This window comes from Saccopteryx leptura, chromosome 5, assembly GCF_036850995.1.
Source record: "Saccopteryx leptura isolate mSacLep1 chromosome 5, mSacLep1_pri_phased_curated, whole genome shotgun sequence".
NCBI lineage: Eukaryota > Metazoa > Chordata > Mammalia > Chiroptera > Emballonuridae > Saccopteryx > Saccopteryx leptura.
The window spans coordinates 89,238,788-89,259,151 of record NC_089507.1 but is presented as its reverse complement, the minus strand read 5'-3'; the positions used below and the strand labels follow the sequence as shown (position 1 = coordinate 89,259,151).

At 32.0% G+C, this 20,364-nt stretch overlaps 1 protein-coding gene across 2 annotated transcripts in view; it reads left to right on the top strand.

The window, feature by feature from the left end:
• Nucleotides 1-20,364, top strand: part of TBCK (TBC1 domain containing kinase) — a 227,695-nt gene that overhangs the window by 98,102 nt on the left and 109,229 nt on the right. For both annotated transcript variants that reach the window (XM_066385886.1, XM_066385885.1), the window contains exons 16-20: nucleotides 1,664-1,726; nucleotides 2,218-2,344; nucleotides 3,515-3,565; nucleotides 4,942-5,025; nucleotides 13,047-13,132. In XM_066385886.1, the coding sequence (XP_066241983.1) occupies nucleotides 1,664-1,726; nucleotides 2,218-2,344; nucleotides 3,515-3,565; nucleotides 4,942-5,025; nucleotides 13,047-13,132 (411 nt within the window). The remainder of the gene's footprint in view (nucleotides 1-1,663; nucleotides 1,727-2,217; nucleotides 2,345-3,514; nucleotides 3,566-4,941; nucleotides 5,026-13,046; nucleotides 13,133-20,364) is intronic.

Here is a 20,364-nt window from a genome sequence, read left to right as displayed (position 1 = left end):
TATTATCCTGCCTATAAAGTATGTTTATTTCAGAATAAAATTACCTATTTGTAAGTAGCTCTAAGTTTGAAGATTTGAACTCCCATTTGAACCTTATCAAAAATTATTAACATAATTTAGTGCTTTTGGGGCACATTTGTCTCATAAGAACCATGCTGCCAAGACAAATAATGACTTTGTCTTGTACATGCCTAATATGTAGCAGTAAGAAAAGGAGAGGTGACTTGCAGTATTAACAGAGAACTTTAGTAATAGCAGTCATGATATTAAGCCAAATTCTCATGCCTTTTCTTATTTACAGTCAATTTCTTTATCATGCTGCCTTCAGATATTCTCTTATCAATATCTTATGGATATCCATTATACATTTTTCCTGCATTTCCTCAACTATTTGATTCTTTTTTTTTTTTTTTTTTTTTTTTTCTGAAGCTGGAAACGGGGAGAGACAGTCAGACAGACTCCCGCATACGCCCAACCGGGATTCACCTGGTAGGCCCACCAGGGGCGACACTCTGCCCACCAGGGGCGTCGCTCTGCTGCGACCAGAGCCACTCTAGCGCCTGGGGCAGAGGCCAAGGAGCCATCCCCAGCGCCCGGGGCCATCTTTGCTCCAATGGAGCCTTGGCAGCGGGAGGGGAAGAGAGAGACAGAGAGGAAGGAGGGGGGGGTGGAGAAGCAAATGGGTGCCTCTCGGGTCCCCCGCATGCCAGGCCGACGCTCTACCGCTGAGCCAACTGGCCAGGGCTATTTGATTCTTTTTAACTCCCTGTTAAAAGCATTTTCTTTATTTCTGATTTCTTTGATGAGATTCAACAAACATCTTCGAGTTGCTTTACAAAATTACCTATTGTTCCATATACTATATGTTAATAGTAAGAATTGTAGAACCACATGATGCTCAAGTTCAAGAGGACTTCTGAAGTCATGTTGTATAAATCTGTCATTAAATTGATGTACCCATGTATTTGATATAGCAAATAATGTCACAATTTGAACCCCAAATACAGACTTTTCTACACCATTTCAGTAAACCAGAGTAATAAGAATTGTTCTGTGCTCGGTCTTGGTGAATACGATTAAAATTTTAAGCATTTATTCAATTATTCCTTCTGTATCAGTATAACAAAAAGATGTAAATGATCTGTTTAGTCCCTTACTGATTCCATACCTACATGGCATTCCACTCTTCATTTTATTTCAAACTTCTTCCTGATCCTAAACTACCACTTCCTTAAATAGTTCCACTTTATTTTTGCTTTCATTACCAACTTTAACAGGAAAATTTTTTATGGGATGGCCTTTTGTGTGCCCCAACATTTTAATTTTTTTTTTCTCAAAACTATGAGTTAAGAATGAGTAGAGAACAAGTTTGTGTTTTGTTGTTGAGGCTAGGCGCTTTTAGCTAAGCATACTCACTAGTTACATGACTTACCCAACACATTTGTCTTCTGGAACAAAATGGCAGATTGTCACAGACTTTCATCACATGGTATAAAACTGTGGGAAATTTTTCTGAGAGGTACACTTTGGTTGTAATTTGACTATCTATAATTGGGTGGGTTTCAACGATAGATAAGATAGATGTTTATAAGAAGTATGTTGGCCTAAATTAATAATTTATCAAAGATATGATCAACTAATATTATTTCTCATTTTTTTGCAGGGGGCTATTTATGCCAAGTATGATGCAATTGATAAAGATACTCCAATTCCTACAGATAGACAAGTACGATTTAGATTTTCTTAAACAAACTAAGATAATTTTGCCAAGTCTTTAAATTATAGAAAGGCAAGAGGAAATTTTCTTCATTATGCTCAGCAACCATCATATTCATATACTTTTAGAGTAAGCATGACTTTTATGATCATAAGTTACTGAGTTAGGACCGTCCCTAAAAGAGTCCAAGCCAATTAACATTTCTTAATAATTATATTTTTTTATCTATAGAATTTTCTCTTTGGTTTGACCAAGTTGTAAAGGAAGATTTTTTTTTTTTAGAAATGATATTAATACATACCTTTTCAAAAGAAATGGTTTGTTTTCCTTAAGTATACAAACCTTTTCTTTGTTTCCAGAGAATTAATATAAAATTAAAAAACTTTAGACACCAGGCTTATGTAGGTGGTCTATTATGAAGTGTATAACATAGTCTTTGTTTCCTTACCTGGGGTTTATTGGAGATCACAATTTTATCTTATTGTTTTGCTGTTTAACAGATTGAAGTGGACATTCCTCGTTGTCATCAGTATGATGAACTGTTATCATCACCAGAAGGCCATGCAAAATTTAGACGTGTATTAAAAGCCTGGGTAGTGTCCCATCCTGATCTTGTGTATTGGCAAGGTAACTTTTTTTACCCAATCATTTATAACTCCTTTTGAAGTATTAGGAGCACATTGCATGACTGAAAGATTTTTAAAAACTGAAGTGAAATATAAAAACATCCTTGGCTTTGAGAAAATACTAAAGCTATGATACATTTACTGAAAGGTTTATATAAGAACTTTTTTAAAAACTTTGCTTAAATGCCAAAAAGATATCATTTAAAGGTATATTTAATGCAACAGTTCACCATTACATTCATTAGGAAAACAGAACACTGTGTGACTGTAATCTGTGAGTACATTGTTTCAGTGCTTATGAAAATAACAAAATAATTTTATAACATAAATAATTTGAGGTTAGTTGATATTCTTACCATTTAATGATTTTTAATTTATGCTTAACTGTTTGTTAGGACTTGAGGAATAGAATATCACCCTAAACTATCATATTTGTTATTTTTTAAAAATATTTTTAATGATCCATATTCTTGATTTTTACCTTTCTCATTATTACTTTTGTGGTCATCGATAAATTCATGAATGAGAAACCCATTTCGCCTAGTTCTATATTTTAATTTGTTGTAATGAACAGTGGTTTTCTGTTTTGTTTTGTTTTTTAATATTACAATTCCCTATTTCTGGCCAAACTTAAAAAAATGAAGCTATTAGTTTTCCTAGCTCTGTTCATTTTAGAGGAGTTCTGTATCTTCCTAACAATTGTAGATAGATTTCTGTATATTCTTTTAGTCTTGAAACATGAACAGCATTATCATCAATAAAAGGAAGATGTCATATGTTTGTATTTACTTCACAGTAAATACTTTAGAGGATCTTTTTCTGTGACACCAAAGAAACATGTAAAACAGATCTTTCCTATGAGGAAATATGCCTGGTGATGTTAAGTTTGCCAAGAACGCACAGGGTCAGATATGGGATCCCAAGCTTTCTATTACTTTTACATTTTCCTATTAGTATAGTTCTCTCTTCAACTCATATTAATATTGATATAATAGCTGATTTATATCGGGCGAGTCACTGTCAGTTACTCTCTACAGTATATTTCCAGATAAGAAGTATTTATAATGCTTAATCTATATAGAAGGAATACAGAGAACTGAATAAGGTATATATCTACAATTCTATTTAATTACATTTACTTGAATTCTTTTCTTTAACCCCACCCCATAAGGTCTTGACTCACTTTGTGCTCCATTCCTGTATTTAAATTTCAATAATGAAGGTAAGCCTATTTATCTATCATTTAAATAATCATGATGCATATTATTCTAAAATATCTTATTCAAACATGAAAGGTTTTTGTTTTTATTATAAGGTTCTTGCTTTCTTCCTAGGAGATACTATAAATATCTGTGAAGTAATCTGTTACATAATTTTAGAGGATTTGAAGACTATTATTGGAGAGCTTCAGTTGTGATCAGTCAGTGACTAAACATTTAGGGAGACTCTAACTGATTATTCTAATACATTCATCTACTTTGGTGACCATTTTTATGAAGCATTGAAAAAATTTTTACTTCTTTAGAGATTAGTTTTAGTCTATGTATACTGTACTTCCTAAACAATTTTATAAAGAAATCAATATTAATCTTATAACTCAAAGCCTATTATTTCAGTCACCACCTCCTAAATGAAAACTTTTCTCATTCTCCCTCCTAAACCCAGTACTTTGTGTTTCAGGAAAGTATTTGTGTGTATATTTCATATTATAGCTATTTATATTTTAACATAGTAATCCTCTTTTCGTTTAGCAGCTTTCTTAAATGATTGACTTTTTTCTGTTTCCTATTCCCATTACATCTTTTTTATAGTAGATTTTTCAGTAAATATTTGTTACACTTACCTGACTCAAATCTCTAAAGATATCACATACAGAAATTACTATATCTATCTATCTATATATATATATATGCCTCAATCTTAGAATATCCATTTTTTTCAAATTCTGTTTAATGTCAAATTTTGCATAGATTTCTGGAAATGAGCAGAGATAGCATACCCCAGAAAACCAAAATTTTACATTTTGAATTGGTTTAAAAATGTACTGTTGTATGATATTTTTCATTATCTAGACTATAAGTTTTTAGTCTCATTATCTGTACTTAACAAGGTTGATATTTTTAGTTAGGTACAGTCCATTATCACACATATTTATCCAAGAATAGTAAGCAATCTGTATTTAAAAGAACAATTTACTACTAGTGTTTCTGAATCCGAGCTCAGGTTTTTTTGTTTGCATCAACAAAAATTAAAGATCTTAAGGTTTGTTTAGGTCATTAATAATGGCCATGTTAAGAGAATTTTTTTAAAAATAAATTGTAAAATACAGCTAATTAAGGTTCTTATTATTGTGGAATAACAATTTCTACAGTAATTTGAAAATTAAAAGTTAGTAAGTGATTATTTTTTGTTGTCCTAAGTATTTTCTGTTTTAAAGAGCAGAGGATTGTTTGTCCTTAAATTTGTGTTTCCATGAATTGTTAACATAACTCATGTTTCATAGTAGATTCAAGAAATGTGTAATAAGTGAGTGAATGACTACTGAACATTTACACCATTAACTAATTTGCTATATGCCTTTCCCTTGTTCTTTCTTAGCCTTGGCTTATGCGTGTATGTCTGCTTTTATTCCCAAATACTTGTATAACTTCTTCTTGAAAGATAACTCACATGTAATACAAGGTAAGCAAATGTCTCTCCTTTTTTTTAAGGTAATGTACTTATGTCAAATAACCAAAACTCAAATAAATTTATGATTTTGACCCAGTAAAATAGGTTGATAACACTCACTAAAGCCAGTGAAGAAATCATTTGTGTCTTTACTCCAAACCACAAAAAATGATAGTATTTTTCTGACTGAGTAATATCTGATCTCAGTTCAGTTAGAATTTAGGCATGCTAGATTAAGAAAAAAGTCCTGCTATTTTTCTTCCTCACAATTAAAATCACCTGCAAAAAGTATCACCATTGAGCAAGCCTATTATGAATTAGTAAAAAGGTTAAACAGTATTTAATTATGTAAATAAATGGAATAATAAAAACACTTCTCATTCATGTCATTTCCCATGCTTGAACACTCAAAATATTCTCCCTCTGTCTTCTACGTCCCTAAAACACACACCTTCCTTCAGAGTTCGTCATAGCATAACCCATTTGTGAATTCTTTTAGGATTATGCTAGCCACAGTCAAATTTTTAATATAATATTCTGAACTCCTTTTTGGAAGCAGTATAACAAAAGTTAATAACAAACTTTTGAATCAGGCAAACTTTGTTTCAGATTTAAACTTGGTTACTTATTGTATAATCTTGGTCAAATAAATTTGCTGGGTATAATTTTTCTCATATCTAAAATAAAAGTTTTGTAAAAGTTAAATGTAATAAAATATGTCAATGTATAGTCCCTAGAAACATTTGATAATGCTAATGGGTATTTTGCTTTATTATTCTTATTCTTACTACTATTTTATTGCTACTATTATTACAATTACTTTGCTAATATTATCATGGGATTATATATTATGTCTTATCTTTTCAACAAGAATTTAAATGTTTTAAGGGCAAGAAATTTTCTTATGTTTTTGTATTTTTTTAGAACAGGCTACAAAGCTGATTGCATAGCATTCATTTAGACTTTTTATTTATAATATATGTCTTCTTAATTCTACTAAATTTTCGACATCTTGAAATTAGTGCTTTGTTTTATTTACATTTATATCATTAAGCTTTATACAATTCACTGAGTTTGAATGCATGAAGCAGAAAAACTACAGAACTTTAAGAGTATCAAAAATCATTATAATGAAAAAATAACTAGAAAGGAGGTTGAAATTGCAATGGAAATTAAGAAGATAAAGAGACTAAAAATAGGAGGAGGAAAAGAATATGGATAAATAGCTTAGCACATAAAACCATTTATTTTCCAGTATGATTTACATTAAGTATAGAATAAAATAATCTAAACTTTTAGAAAAATTTGTGTTTGGGTTTACAGGCACACCAAGGCATGTTCATAGTTCTGTGTCTACAACATAAATAGGTGCTAGAAATTGATATAAATGTTCCAGTGACTTTATGTTATTTTTGAAATATAAATTCTATTGATTTATATTTGTATTTAGAAATGATTTGAAATGGATATGCCTAAAACCTTGTGTGTCCCTAGAATATGGACTTGTATACAGTTGGGATTAATTTAAGAATCTTTTTTAGACCAACAACATTTTACTTTGACTTTTAGTCAAGGATGAGTATGTTTTGTAGGAAAAAAGTTGTTTATTCCTTGTAGGTTAATTTAGTAAAAGCCATCCAACTTCAAGAGTCATGCAATATTACCCTCTAAGAATTTATGAAATGATGTTCTGTAAGAGTGTGTTTTGCATCATGATATCGGGATGCATTCCATACTTATTCATAGTTTTCTTATTACACTTATCAATGTTTTTTATAGAATAGACAGTGTGCTCTTTAAGATTCTGGTTATTCTTGTCTGAAAAAACTTCAGTGTAAGCCCAAATTCTTGTAGGCTTTCCCTAACTGAGAACTAGACTGGGGACCCCATGGTCAACCAGTAGCACTAATAAGCCTGGCAACTAGACATCTTATTAACCCTCCACACTCTCCTCACCCCCACAGAACCATGAATGAGGAAGCATGGGGGAGGTCCAGAAGCCTGGGGTACACTGGCCAAAAGAGAAATGAAAGTTCATGGCCTGGCCCCATTCCTTTTTGCCCTAGGTAGCTTAATTGATTCACGTTGATCACCAGTAGGCCACAGCATAAGGTCTGACCCTCAGCAACCTGTCTTCACGTACTGCACTTTTTTTTATTACATGCCTTACCTCCTGCTCCTGCCATCCCAGAATAATCTTGAGTGAATTGTCAGGCCCACTCTAGTATGATATTTAAAAATTTGCAATAAATTATTTATGCTGGTAAAAAAAAAAAAGAATTTAAAACACCTTGGATGCTACCAAGAGATTTCAGAGGCTATATGCAATGTAAATAATTTGTCAAATAGTGACTAAAGACAAACAGAAAACATTAAAAGTAGAAAATTATCATGTTAGTAGATATGCAACACAAAAGGTGATTCCTTAATCCTCAGTTAAATATAAATATAAGTCATCAATATAATATTATTTTTAAAGCTAACATGAACTTGTAATATTAACTGAACTTTCATATCTAAGAGCCTGGAAATAATCTTTTTCCAAATTTGACAGTTCCCTATTAAAGCATAGTGCCTAGCTAGATTTCTGTACTTTAAGAGAGATGAAAATATTTGGAGAATCTTCAAAACGCATTTCAAACAGAACTGATGAAATGAATTGGTTATATTTATTAGATGGCTGGATGATGCCTAGATGACCAACTTTCAAAGGGCCATATTAGATAGCTTCCATTATATTGATTTCTATTTTGGTTCTGTATAGATACCAATTTTAAAATACAGAAATTATTTACTTCTAAAAGGTTTCATTTTTCCACTAATAGTTTCACTTTGCAGAAAATGTATAGTTATCTATTGATAATGAATTTTCAACATGAAAAAATGGACTTTTCACATTTTTTAATGTCAGACTTCTTTAGTACACTGTTAAAAGGTTTATTACACAAATAAACAAGTTAGTCTTTAATTTATGAAAATTCAAGAGAAACCATAGTGTACATCATATGAATTTGGAGTGACTGGTCAGAAAAGCCAGAAAAGACTCTCTTTAGTTTAATTAATCAGTAATGTATTTCAAACATTCAATATTATAATTAAAATACCTCTCTAAAATTATTTGTGTTGTAGTATTAATAATTTTATCAATTATAACTTTCATAAATTTGTTTAAAATCTTGAATTGGTAATTAATTTTAAAACTTTTTAAACCACAATAAATGTTGTTATGAAAAATTTCACATGTACATTTTCCCAAGAAACAATAGACATAGTAATTTAAATTGTTTAGTTTTTATATTGACTCTATATTTTATATAAAAAAAGCATACTTTCAAAAAAAACTAAAATAAAAAAAGCATACTTTCAATTAGTATTTCAATAAATAATTGCTCTATGTTAACTGTGCCAAGCACTGCTTAAGGAATTGAGGTTCTTAAAGTAAATGACCTTCAATCCTTTTCCAAGGGATTTTGTAGCCCATAATGGGAAATAAATGTAAAGGTACCTAATTGTAAGTCAATGAGATAAGTATACATATTACTATTATATATTACTGTGTTGGGACAGAGGAAGAAGAGGAGGAGGTTATTTTGATTTTTTTACTTTTTTGTGGCAAAGGGAAGAAATGGAATGTGTTATGGAAAGGATTCATAACATAGAGGATACTTATTCGTAAATTTGAAATTTAAGTAAGAATTTGGTGAAAAGGGAGAAAGACATTCTTAAGACAGAGAACAGAGAAGAGTATTGCATTAAAATGAGTTGATCAAACAACCAGCAGTCAAATCTGGTGCATGGAGTCAGAAAGAGAGGGATGGAGAGCTGAAGAAGGAGCTGAAACAGTACAGAGTATTGGTTATTAAAATTTATGGAAGAATGGTGGGGTTTTTTATTATATTTATTTTAAGTTTGCAATTAGAAATACTCAGCTTTCATCTTACTAGTTTCCCTCTTTGTCCTTCCCCAGTATTTTTTTTATGGTATTTTAAGGTTTAAACTTTAAAGTAGCATTTATTTTGTTTGACATATATATCACAGCACACTTTTTCCCCACAAGTTTTGGAAAATCCATATGTCATATGAAACTGATCAATAGCAGATTGTAGAATTGCATATTCATTTAATCATTTGTCTCTACAGAAATAAAAAGTTTCTATATTCAATAGCAACTTTAATTTTTTTATTTTAAAGCCCTTCATAAAATATATGATTTGCATATTTATAAGACTATAAAATATTTTGCCTCTTTTAATGAGAGAAAAATTATGTTTAGTCAAGATATCCTGGGTTTGTTTATTTGTTTGTTTAACCATGGTTGCTATTTACTGCTTACCTGCAGACTATTTGAAAAAGATAATAAATGTATTTACTTCTGGCCTAAATTAATAGTCATCATTTTTAGCATTATCAAAATTTCCCCTGTAATGTTTCTATTGAATTGATAAAGTACCAATACCCAGGAACTTTAAAAAATAGTATACTAATTTAACAACTCAGGGATTTGTCCTTTAGATTACCTAATTACTATAATTATTTTAAGATTTAAAATGTTAGAGTACCAGTTGTATTTTAAAAATGAAAGAATTTGAAAAGGATATATTGAATACAGTTTCAGAGATATTGGAACATAGGTTTGTAATTTGCAGAACAGTTATGGTATTGAAGAAGGAAAAGGCAGCTTTAGGCAAGTGAAGAAGCAGGCAGCCACTTAACTATAAGAATAGGAACAAATCCTTTGTGGAAAACCCAACTGTATATTGACCTCATTTTGCACTTACGAAAGGAGCAACCCAGAGAATTGGCCTATGAAACTTTTACACTGTTCTTTGAAGTCATTCTACTGTGTCTTGTTCACCAAAGCAATCATTGAAATTTTGGCACAAGATTACACATGTTCTGTACTGTTTATAAATCCAAGGCATATTCACATTTGGACCACTGTAAGATGTGATGGCCCTAAATCAGAAAAGGAAAGATGGAGGGAAATATCATACAAACCTTGGAAAGAAAATTGGGTGAAAATTTCCCTAATTTTTTGTTTCCTTCCATATCTTTCTAATTCTTTGTAGGGTAAGGGCCGCATCTTCTTTGTTATGATGTTCCATTTAATATAGTGCCACCTATAGCTAGGATGAATAATAAATTGTGATATTTTTAAGAGTTAAAAAGGGCACTAAGTGCACTAGACACTGAGTCTACGATAGCGATTGAGACTCTCCTAGGAAAACTAGGATATATGATTATACTACACATGGACATCCGGAAAGTCTTTGAGGGAAAGGGAGGAAAAAGGACCAACATTAAAGTCTGAAGTCCAGTTGTCAACTGAGAGTATAATATAAAACTTCTTTCTCATCAAACAGTAACAAAGAGTGAGAAAATATGCAACTTTACTATATAGTTGGAGAGATAGTTCATTATATATTTCCACTTTAATGCATTTCTTTGTCATGAATGATTTCATGATAGGGTATTGGGGATACTGGGAAATGATAAGGAATACATTGACTGTACAGCTTTGTCATTTATAAGAATGTCTTGCATCATGTGACTATCTTATCCCCACCCCCTTTAAAGTAAGATTTTTCTGAATAAAATAAGCCATATTGTAAATAATTCTAAAACCTGTCTTGGCCCTGGCCGGTTGGCTCAGCGGTAGAGCGTCAGCCCAGTGTATGGAAGTGCCGGGTTCGATTCCCAGCCAGGGCACACAGGAGAAGTGCCCATCTGCTTCTCCACCCCACCCCCCCTCCTTCCTCTCTGTCTCTCTCTTCCCCTCCCGCAGCCAAGGCTCCACTGGAGCAAAGTTGGCGTGGGCGCTGAGGATGACTCCATGGCCTCTGCCTCAGGCACTAGAATGGCTCCGGTTACAGCAGAGCAACGCCCCAGATGGGCCGAGCATCATCTCCAGTGGGCATGTCGGGTGGATCCCGGTCGGGCACATGCAGGAGTCTGTCTGTCTGCATCTCTGCCCCCCTCGCCCCGCTTCTCACTTTGGAAAAAATACAAAAAAAAAAAACACAACACCTGTCCTGAGCAACCAAGATTTCCAATATATTTGCATATAACTATATATATATATATATTAAATAATATTTGATATATAATATATAAAATGTATACATGTAGTTATTTGTACATATTATCTATATGTTAGAACACATATATAAATCCAGCCATTAATTTTTAGCAGGACATAAGCAAAATGTTTTCATGATAAATTAGGTTTCTTCATCAGATCCTTAATTAGCCATGTAATCCCACATAGTTATTATCTTTTACTGGGTTCAAATAAGGATGATATTTAGTAAACAAGAATAGTTATGTAAAATTGCCTGAGTTATACTTTTCTAGTTTAAAATCAAGCATGCTTTTTAATAAATTAATAACTATATGGTTTCATCAACATGTAGTTAATTTCTTATGATTGTTGATGTTACATACCTCTGACTTTTGGATAAATTAGGATTATAAATATGCCATCACTAACTGGAAGGAGAAAAAAGTGTTAAAGAAAAGTTAAACCCCAAAGGTTCCTGGGACCTTGGGATCTGTTTTGGGTCTTCAGTCTGTAACTCATGAACCTGATATAATTGTACTTTTTTTTGTTATTGTTTTTACAAGAAAATATGAGACAGTGGATAGATAGAAAGAATTTCGTTGCAGTAGAATAACCATCAACTCATGAAAAATAGTCATCAAAAGTATTAACCAATTTTTTATATAGCACTCATGGTACAATTTCACATTAGATATATAATTTAGCTTTATTGTGGTATTGAATACAGCACCATCTTTTCCTTTTGGCCTTGATGCTTTTCTTTGTAAAATATGTGACATTGCTTATAGGTAAATGATTATAAAATATTTGTGGACATTGGAAGCAGTTTTAATTTTTTTTTTTAATTTTTTTTATTTTTATTTTATTTATTCATTTTAGAGAGGAGAGAGAGAGGGAGAGAGAGACAGAGAGAGAGAGAGAGATAGGGGGGAGGAGCTGGAAGCATCAACTCCCATATGTGCTTTGACCAGGCAAGCCCAGGATTTTGAACTGGCGACCTCAGCATTTCCAGGTCGACACGCAAAGTTTTAATTGTGGAAAATAAGGGAAAGCTACTCGTGCTAACAAATAGTCAAAAGTTTTATACTATTTGAAACATTAAAAATAAAGAATTTTAAAAACTGAGAGGTAGACATTATATTTATTATATTTAGAAGCTATTTTCACCAAATAATTGGCTTTAAAAATAGATTTATGGCTTTAATGAAGGAAGGAGTTGAGGTTATTAAGGGAAAATGTTCATTGGGTTACTGTGGTTTCTGCCTCATAAAGAAAAAAGTTGAAATGTTTTTAATTTTTTTTAATATGTAAAAAATGATGGTTTCTTGCCCTTAGTAGATTGTTAAAGGTATATCATTTATATTTGTACATAGTAAGTATATTGGCTATAATAGTAAATTATTGAAAAAATATTCTCATTCCAACTGAACCCTATGAATTAGTATAAGATTAGAATCAACATTTAATTACCTACTGTATTCCTATTTTATTATTAATATTCTGTTAATTCCTATTTCTAAATATGCCAAATGCATAATGTCAGAAGGAAATAAGTTAGAACTCTCTGTACATATAAACAAATTTGAGGCGTAATTATTCTGACTGCTTATAATGTGTTGTTCTTTATCTGTTACACTTTCTGAACATAAAATAAATGCAATTTAATATTACTAAAGAAAATGTATTTGTAGAACTTAATAGAAAAATATTATGCATATAATTTATGACTAAAGAAATGAACTCATAGCTCTCAAGTTAGAAAATAAGTTGTATCATAATTTGTTGGTATATTTGGTAATTAGCAGTATGTGACTGAAGTGGTAACAAAACAAAAATTAACTCTTAAAGTATCTTCATGGAGAAATTAAATTTCATTCAGAATGTAAATAAAACTGTAATTTATGTGAATTTAATGTATTTATTTAAGATACTGTGTGAAAACTGACTGTCTTAACCTTTATTGTCATTTCAGAATATTTGACTGTGTTCTCTCAGATGATCGCATTCCATGATCCAGAGCTGAGCAATCATCTCAATGAGATTGGATTTATTCCAGATGTAAGTACCTGGTGCATTAATGAATGAGGTAAAAAAATGAAGCAGAAACTGATAGCACAGAAGAATGCTGTTTTTTTTGTTTGTTTGTTTGTTTTGTATTTTTCTGAAGTTGGAAACGGGGAGGCAGTCAGACAGACTCCCGCATGCGCCCGACCGTGATCCACCCGGCATGCCCACCAGGGGGCGATGCTCTGCCCATCTGGGGCGTCACTCTGTTGCAACCAGGGCCATTCTAGCGCCTGAGGCAGAGGCGATGGAGCCATCCTCAGCGCCCGGGCCAACTTTGCTCCAGTGGAGCCTTGGCTGCGGGTGGGGAAGAGAGAGACAGGAAGGAAAGAGAGGGGAAGGGGTGGAGAAGCAGATGGGCACTTCTCCTGTGTGCCCTGGCCGGGAATCAAACCCAGGACTCCTGCCTGCCAGACCGACGCTCTACCACTGAGCAAACCGGCCAGGGCCCAAGATTGCTGTTTTTAAAGTTTTTGTTGTCATAAGAAGTCTGTATCTGAACAAGATCCTGCTACTAATTAGAATCTTCTGTTATAAAGTCTTTGTGGTTTCCTGCCATATTCTCCCTTCAAGTAAAGGGAAAGTATCTTATTTTTCTTAACATACTGGACACTATCAAATTGTTTTGAAAAACACATTAGTATTGGTGTTATATTACACTGTGCTATGAAAGGTTTTCACTTAGATTTTATGATACTTGGACCTGCTTTTGTAGAAGTAGGAAATTTGAACTTAACCGAATTCTTAAGTACTTCTATGTTTTGCTTGATTTGTTAGTTTGGAAGTTTTATGAGATATTGGCTTTCTTCATTAGCTTCTCCATAGTCTTTATCAAGCTAAAAGTCAGAGTTGACTTGTAAAGGGTAGCGAGGGTAGGGCTTGGCCTGTTACTCATCTGCAGTATGTGACAAGGGGTCCAGCCTCTTCTAAGAGAAAGTTAGACTGTATGTAGTATCATAGGCTTCTGTACACCTCAAAAATTCTTTTTGAGATAGATTTCTCCTTATTTCCTGTTAACATCTTTGTTTCCTCATCATGCCTTTTCTCTTAGCACTTATATCCAGAGACTTGTCAATGGTCGAGATTAAGGGTGAAAGATGTTTATATTAATATTCCATTAATACATTTAATGTTTCAACAGTAACACTTATAATACTTACTGAATGCTTTGAAGTTGTTCATAAATTTTATTTTATTTTATTCTCAAAATCAGTCTATAAGGTATATGAACTAGATAATTTCAGTGTTTAAATAGTTAAGAATTTAGTGTTTGAGAAGATAACAAAACGAATTAGTCACAGAATTAAAAGTTTCATTTTACATGTTTGACAGCCCTCTGCCCCCAGTCTGGTTCCTCTTCCACTGGAAGAATGGAATGTGCTCACGCCTCTTCATTACTCATTGCTCTGACTGGTATGTGCTCACCAGGCCTAAAGTAACTATCCTTAATATGTGCAGTGTAACTTGCTTCCAGGCTTATGGAGAAGTGCCTTTTATTTGAATACATGATTTATTTAATGAGTACTCCAAAAGAACATATATATATTATAAAACAAGCATATAAATAAGGTCAAGCCCTATTATAATTATGGATACAGATCAAAAACCTTGTAAAAAATTAACCAGTACGTATATTTGCATGTTAAATATTCGTTTGAGTATTCATTTTTATATAACCCCAACTTTCTCATTTTACATTATAATGTGAAGTATGATACAAGACAGTATTACATTGAATCTTATAGCTAGCGTTGAAGAAATTGTAAAGGTGCCACTGCCAACTTGGTAACTGTTAGACTTTGAAGGGAAAAAATATTAGTAATTATTGGTAAGTACAGACAAAAAGAAGGGATAATTAGTTACAGAATTTTTCCTGACAGCATCTAATTGTGCTCAGTACTGAAGAAAAGTACACTGGTTTAGTTACTGTTATAGATTAACAAAAATAATTTGTGTGTAAAAAATATTTATAAAATTATAAAGCCAGTCTGCTCAATTCTTTGACATATTCATGATATAGGTGGTATTAAGAAAGAAACCACAAAAGAAAAATAATTTATCTTTGTTTCAGTTATTCAGAAACATTGAATTTTGAATGGTATAAGAAGCAGTAGTGAGTGAAAACATTATTAAAACACAATGTGAATACATATTACGTGTTTACTGTGTGTCAAGCACTGCTCCACCCTCTTTAAATAAATCTAATGTTTACAAGTTTGTACATCTAATTAAACAATGACTACTGAATATTTATATGTAAAATTAATTTTAGAATGGCTAATATACCAAGATGGAAATAATATTCTAGATAACAATGACATGAAAGGTAAAGGTAGGTGTGACCTTAGCATAAAAGTATTCAGATGTGTTTTCACCGTTTAAGGGTAAAATAAATATGCTCATTATAATTAGATATCAAGTCAGGGATCTTTTCAGATCTAGGACTTGATTTTACCTTACTTAAAAGCTAATAAATAAGCCTGTTACTGTTTCATGGATACTGGCAGAAAACACAAGACTCCTGGGTCAGAGATAAAGGACTTTATCACTCATGGCAGAGCAAGCAGCCTGAGCATTCCCATATTTGTGTTGGTTCCCCTTGCTCCCCAATCCCATTGACAAAGTAAAGTCCAGATGATACCTGCATATGCAATGAATTACATTGTAGGAAAGGGAACCTGAGCTCAGGGAATTTGAATTTTTTTAAAAATTGGCATTAAGCATGCTTTCCCTTTGCTTTAGAGAGAAAAAAAACACTATCTTTTTCTTCCAAGGCCATATAAGTAAACCTGTCCTTTGCTGCAAAAAGAAAGTCTGTTTCTATTTTCCAAGGCTGTTCTTTATAATCATATTTGGAAAGATAATTTAGAACAAAGGGCAGTCAGTGTCTCTTCTCCCAAGAAAGGTAGAAGTAAAAGAATGCATATTAAAATTTTAATGCTAATCACTAAAAGAATGGAAAAAGAATATATAACTTTTAAACCAATAGAATGGGGGTGTATAGAACAAAGAAAAGTCAATTAATCCTAAAAAAACTGAAAGAACATAAAAAATAAGTGAGGAATATTAGATTGCCTAATATAGGAAATTTTCAGTATTTTTAAAAAATGCATCTATATACTATTCATGTAAGATAAACAAAAAAGTAAAGGTCTTAGCAAAAAGATAAATACGTCAGGCAAATGTTAACCAAAATAAAATTAATACAATAATATTAATATAAACCAGTAAAACAAGAAACACAAAACAGACCCCCTCATATATGGAATTTGGTATGTGACAAAGATGGCTCTATAAGTCAGTTAGAAAAGAAAGATTATCAAATAAATAGCCCAGGTACAAGTAGGTAAGTAACTACACGGAGAGGAGGTAGGAATCAAAGCTCAGCCCCTGAATGTGGAATGTCATTATTGTCATTTTCATCTAGGAAGGAATTCTTGCAGAAATTATAAAAACTACAGCATATAAATTTTAGAAAGAGGAAATTTTAATCGAATGATTCAAAGGAGCCTTTCATTCTATTGATAATCTATTACTTTGATATAAAATTTTTTTAAGCAATTGTGACAAAATGTTAAATCTGGGTAGGTGAGTACATTGGTGTTTGTTTTAAATGTGTTGCTTTACAAAATGAGTTAATTATTTAATAATAATTTTGATAGAATATCTTTATTCTCTTTATCCTCTCTGTTATGATCCCCTCCTATAATTACCAGGGCATTTTTGTGTAACTTCTTGTAAAAACGCTTCAATACAAGTATTATTATGAAAGTAATATTGATTTTTATATGTAGTGTGATTAGTCTTATGAGACGTTAATAGTCATGTGGCATGGGAGAACGTCCAGTGCATGGCACGTGCTGCGCATCTCTGGCTCCCAGCCACTTACGGTCTGTAGCAACCCTCCCTTCAAGGAAATGCTTACAGATATTTTTGAAAAATGACTCTACATATATTACCAAACACCCTATAGTGAATGGTTCTGTTACTGTTGAGAATTCTAGAATAAACAAAGTGAAATGAAGGGAGAGAAAGTATATCTTAAGTTGGAGAAACTTTCCTTTTCTACAATTCTTCTCTGTCACAGAGAATGGGCAAATGAAAGGTGTTTAACAAAGAAAGTTAAATTGTGTATAGGAAGATTGTTTTCTGAAATATTTTATCCTGTTTTTTGTTTGTTTTATTGTGTTTTGCTGGCCTGATTCTCATGTGTTGTAAATATAAAATATTGAAACTATTTTTTTAAATTTAATATTGAAAACAGACAACTCTGGGGTTTTTTTTTGGTTATGATATTTTTAATATGGAGATTGTTGACAGTTACCAGTAGTGTCAGGGTTGTGATAAAATGGTAAATTTTTCTAAGTCTGTTATCACTTATTTTAGTTACATTTCATTAGTTTATATGTGCAGTGCTCCTTTTTTCCCCCCTTGAGTTATTGTCTTCATTGTTTTACTTTTAAAATAACTGTTAACAGGACTTTCTGTACCTCTAACAATGCAAATGATGATTGTCAAGGGGAAGGTGGACACTTTGATAATAAGATCCCAAGCTGACTTTGTTGCTTAATAACTAGTTCTGTCAAAGTGAACCTTCATTAGTCTTTCATCATTGAAATTCCCTCCTGTTGCAGAAAAGATTGTGATTTCTGGCTTATTTCTATTTCACAGAACTCTGAATGCTGACTATCACTGAAGCTTGAATAGTTCAGGATATTGTGCACTGATATGATGCTTAGATTACGCATGTCATGGTAGTTATATGATTTACATATAAATAGGGTGAATAATGTATATTTGGCAAAATTGAGGCCAGGGTGATTTTTATCATTATTCTCTTGGTGTATGTTTCTGCCTCTGAAAATACACCAGGCCTTGGAGATGAGAACAGGAAAGTACACTTCTTCATTCTTAAATTATCTTCCTGAAATGCTGTAAATAGCATTCAACTTGTAAATTTTGAAAAGTTGTCAAGAGGCCCTAAGAGAAACGATAAGAGCTGTATCTCGATACTTTATGTGTTTTTTTAAACTACTATCATTGCTAAAGATAAAGCAAACAAATTCAGTGATAAGCAAGTAAGCTGGCAAAATCATTTTAACTGCAATCTTAATGGATGCCTATACTACTAGTGATTTTCTTTTTAAAAAAAAAAAAGCTTATCACTGTCATTTTCAAAATTATATTCAGCTGAGTTTATACCAAAATAAAGTATGAAAGGAATGCTCAGAAATATTTATATATTTAGTATTTGTTTTGTTCATTCATTTAACATTGGTTCATTCATTGTTGGCCTTCATGTTATTGTTATGTAAAGAAATTTTAGATTTTAGATTACTGACAATGAGCTTTTTGGATTTTATCATGATGTGGCTACAAGATAAATTAAGAAAGCACATGCAATTTAGAATACTCCATAACAAGAGTCCCCATTCTTTATCTGTCCTACTTCATCTGAAGAGTACTACAATGTGTCCTTTTTTGTCTGGCTGCTGCTTGCTATGGTATCCCTGACATTAGTCCTGACTTTGGATTCTTTAAGGCCCTTGAATAGTTATGACTTGTTGAGCTCTTTCTTACAATAGAGCTTGATTGCTTTACAGAGATTGTCCTTATCTTAGAAATCAAAGTCCTATTAATTCAATTGGGATGATAATGTAATATTTTAGTACCTTCTTTCTAAGAACACATACATACAAGTTAAATATCCAGAAAGTTTCCTGATTTAGTAAATCCTTACTTCAGTCACCTCCCACACACACTCTGTTGCTAATTTATCTAATGCATCATTACATTGGCTGAGAGATACATGAAAGGAAGTATCACATTATGCAATAGTTCTTATAAATATTTTGGTTTCCAGACCCCTTTACATTTTAAAATTATCTAGGATCCCAAAGAGTTTTTGTTTGTGTGGGTTATATATATTAATATTTATGAGACTTTAAAAAGATGTATGTATTTATTTAAAAAGGACAGTAACAGCCCTAGCCAATAGCTCAGTTGGTTAGAGCATCATCCCAACATGCCGAGGTTGTGGGTTCAATCCCCGATCAGGGCACATACAAGAATCAACCAATGAATACATAAAGAAGTGGAACAACAAATCGATGTCTCTCTCTCTCTCTCTCTTTAAAGATCAATAAATAAGAAATAAAAAAATTACAATAATGAAACCATTGTATGTTAACCAAATTAACATGTTTTTCTGAAAAATAATTGTTTTCCAAAACAAAAATATAATGAAAAAGTTATATTGTTTTATACTTTTGTCATCTCTACTTAATGGTAGAGAGCTGGATTACCTCCCTATCTGCTTCTGAATTCAATCCATTGTGATAAATTTTTTGAAGTGAATGAAGACAATCTGGCCTTCCACAGACATGTCACTTCTGGCCTTTCTGGACAGTGGTAGTTTCTTAAAGCTTACTTGCAATGTAAAATCTAAAGTCATATTGATGAAATTTTTCCACTCTATTACATTTAAATACATCAGTCTGTCTTATACTTTGAATGATTTTTTTACCCATGTATACTTTTGTAATATTATGTATTGGTCACTTGGAAAATATTGGTTCACTGAATTTTATGTAGATCTATCAACTATGAAACAACTATAAAGCATACGTAGAATATCAAAAAAATCACATTCATTAGTATCACTACCAATCTCGTCCAAAATGTTCTTTAGTTTTGGGAAGTGCCAAACTCAGAGTGGCAGATACAAGTTTTCTAAAAATTTTTATCTTCATCTGACAGCTAAAAATTTTTTTTGAATTGACAGGCTCACTTTATTCATTTTTTAAAAAATTTCTGCCAAATATCCAGATCTGAAAACATCATTGTTTATATGTCATTTTTTAAATAAAACATGCTATTTCTTTTAAAAAGCATCCACATTGACTCACAGCTCAAACAACTATCCAAGTTGCTTTTTTCTCAAGAGAATCATTATACGTCAGTACAGAGCACAAGTGCTTTGTGCATACTTCTTATTTTGTCTCATGAAACATTAAAAAGATATTAATTAAATTTTTTACTTCTTCACAAGGATATGATTCTTATACTTTAGTGCTGCTACCTTGATTTGTATAAGGTGCCAGTCATTTTATCCCCTAGTGATTTTGTACCATTAGCACAAATGTTAATATTCCATAGTTAAAAAGAGCAAAATAATCCTAGTATTTTTATGAAAATAGCTTTGAATTTATGGACTCGTGTAGGGT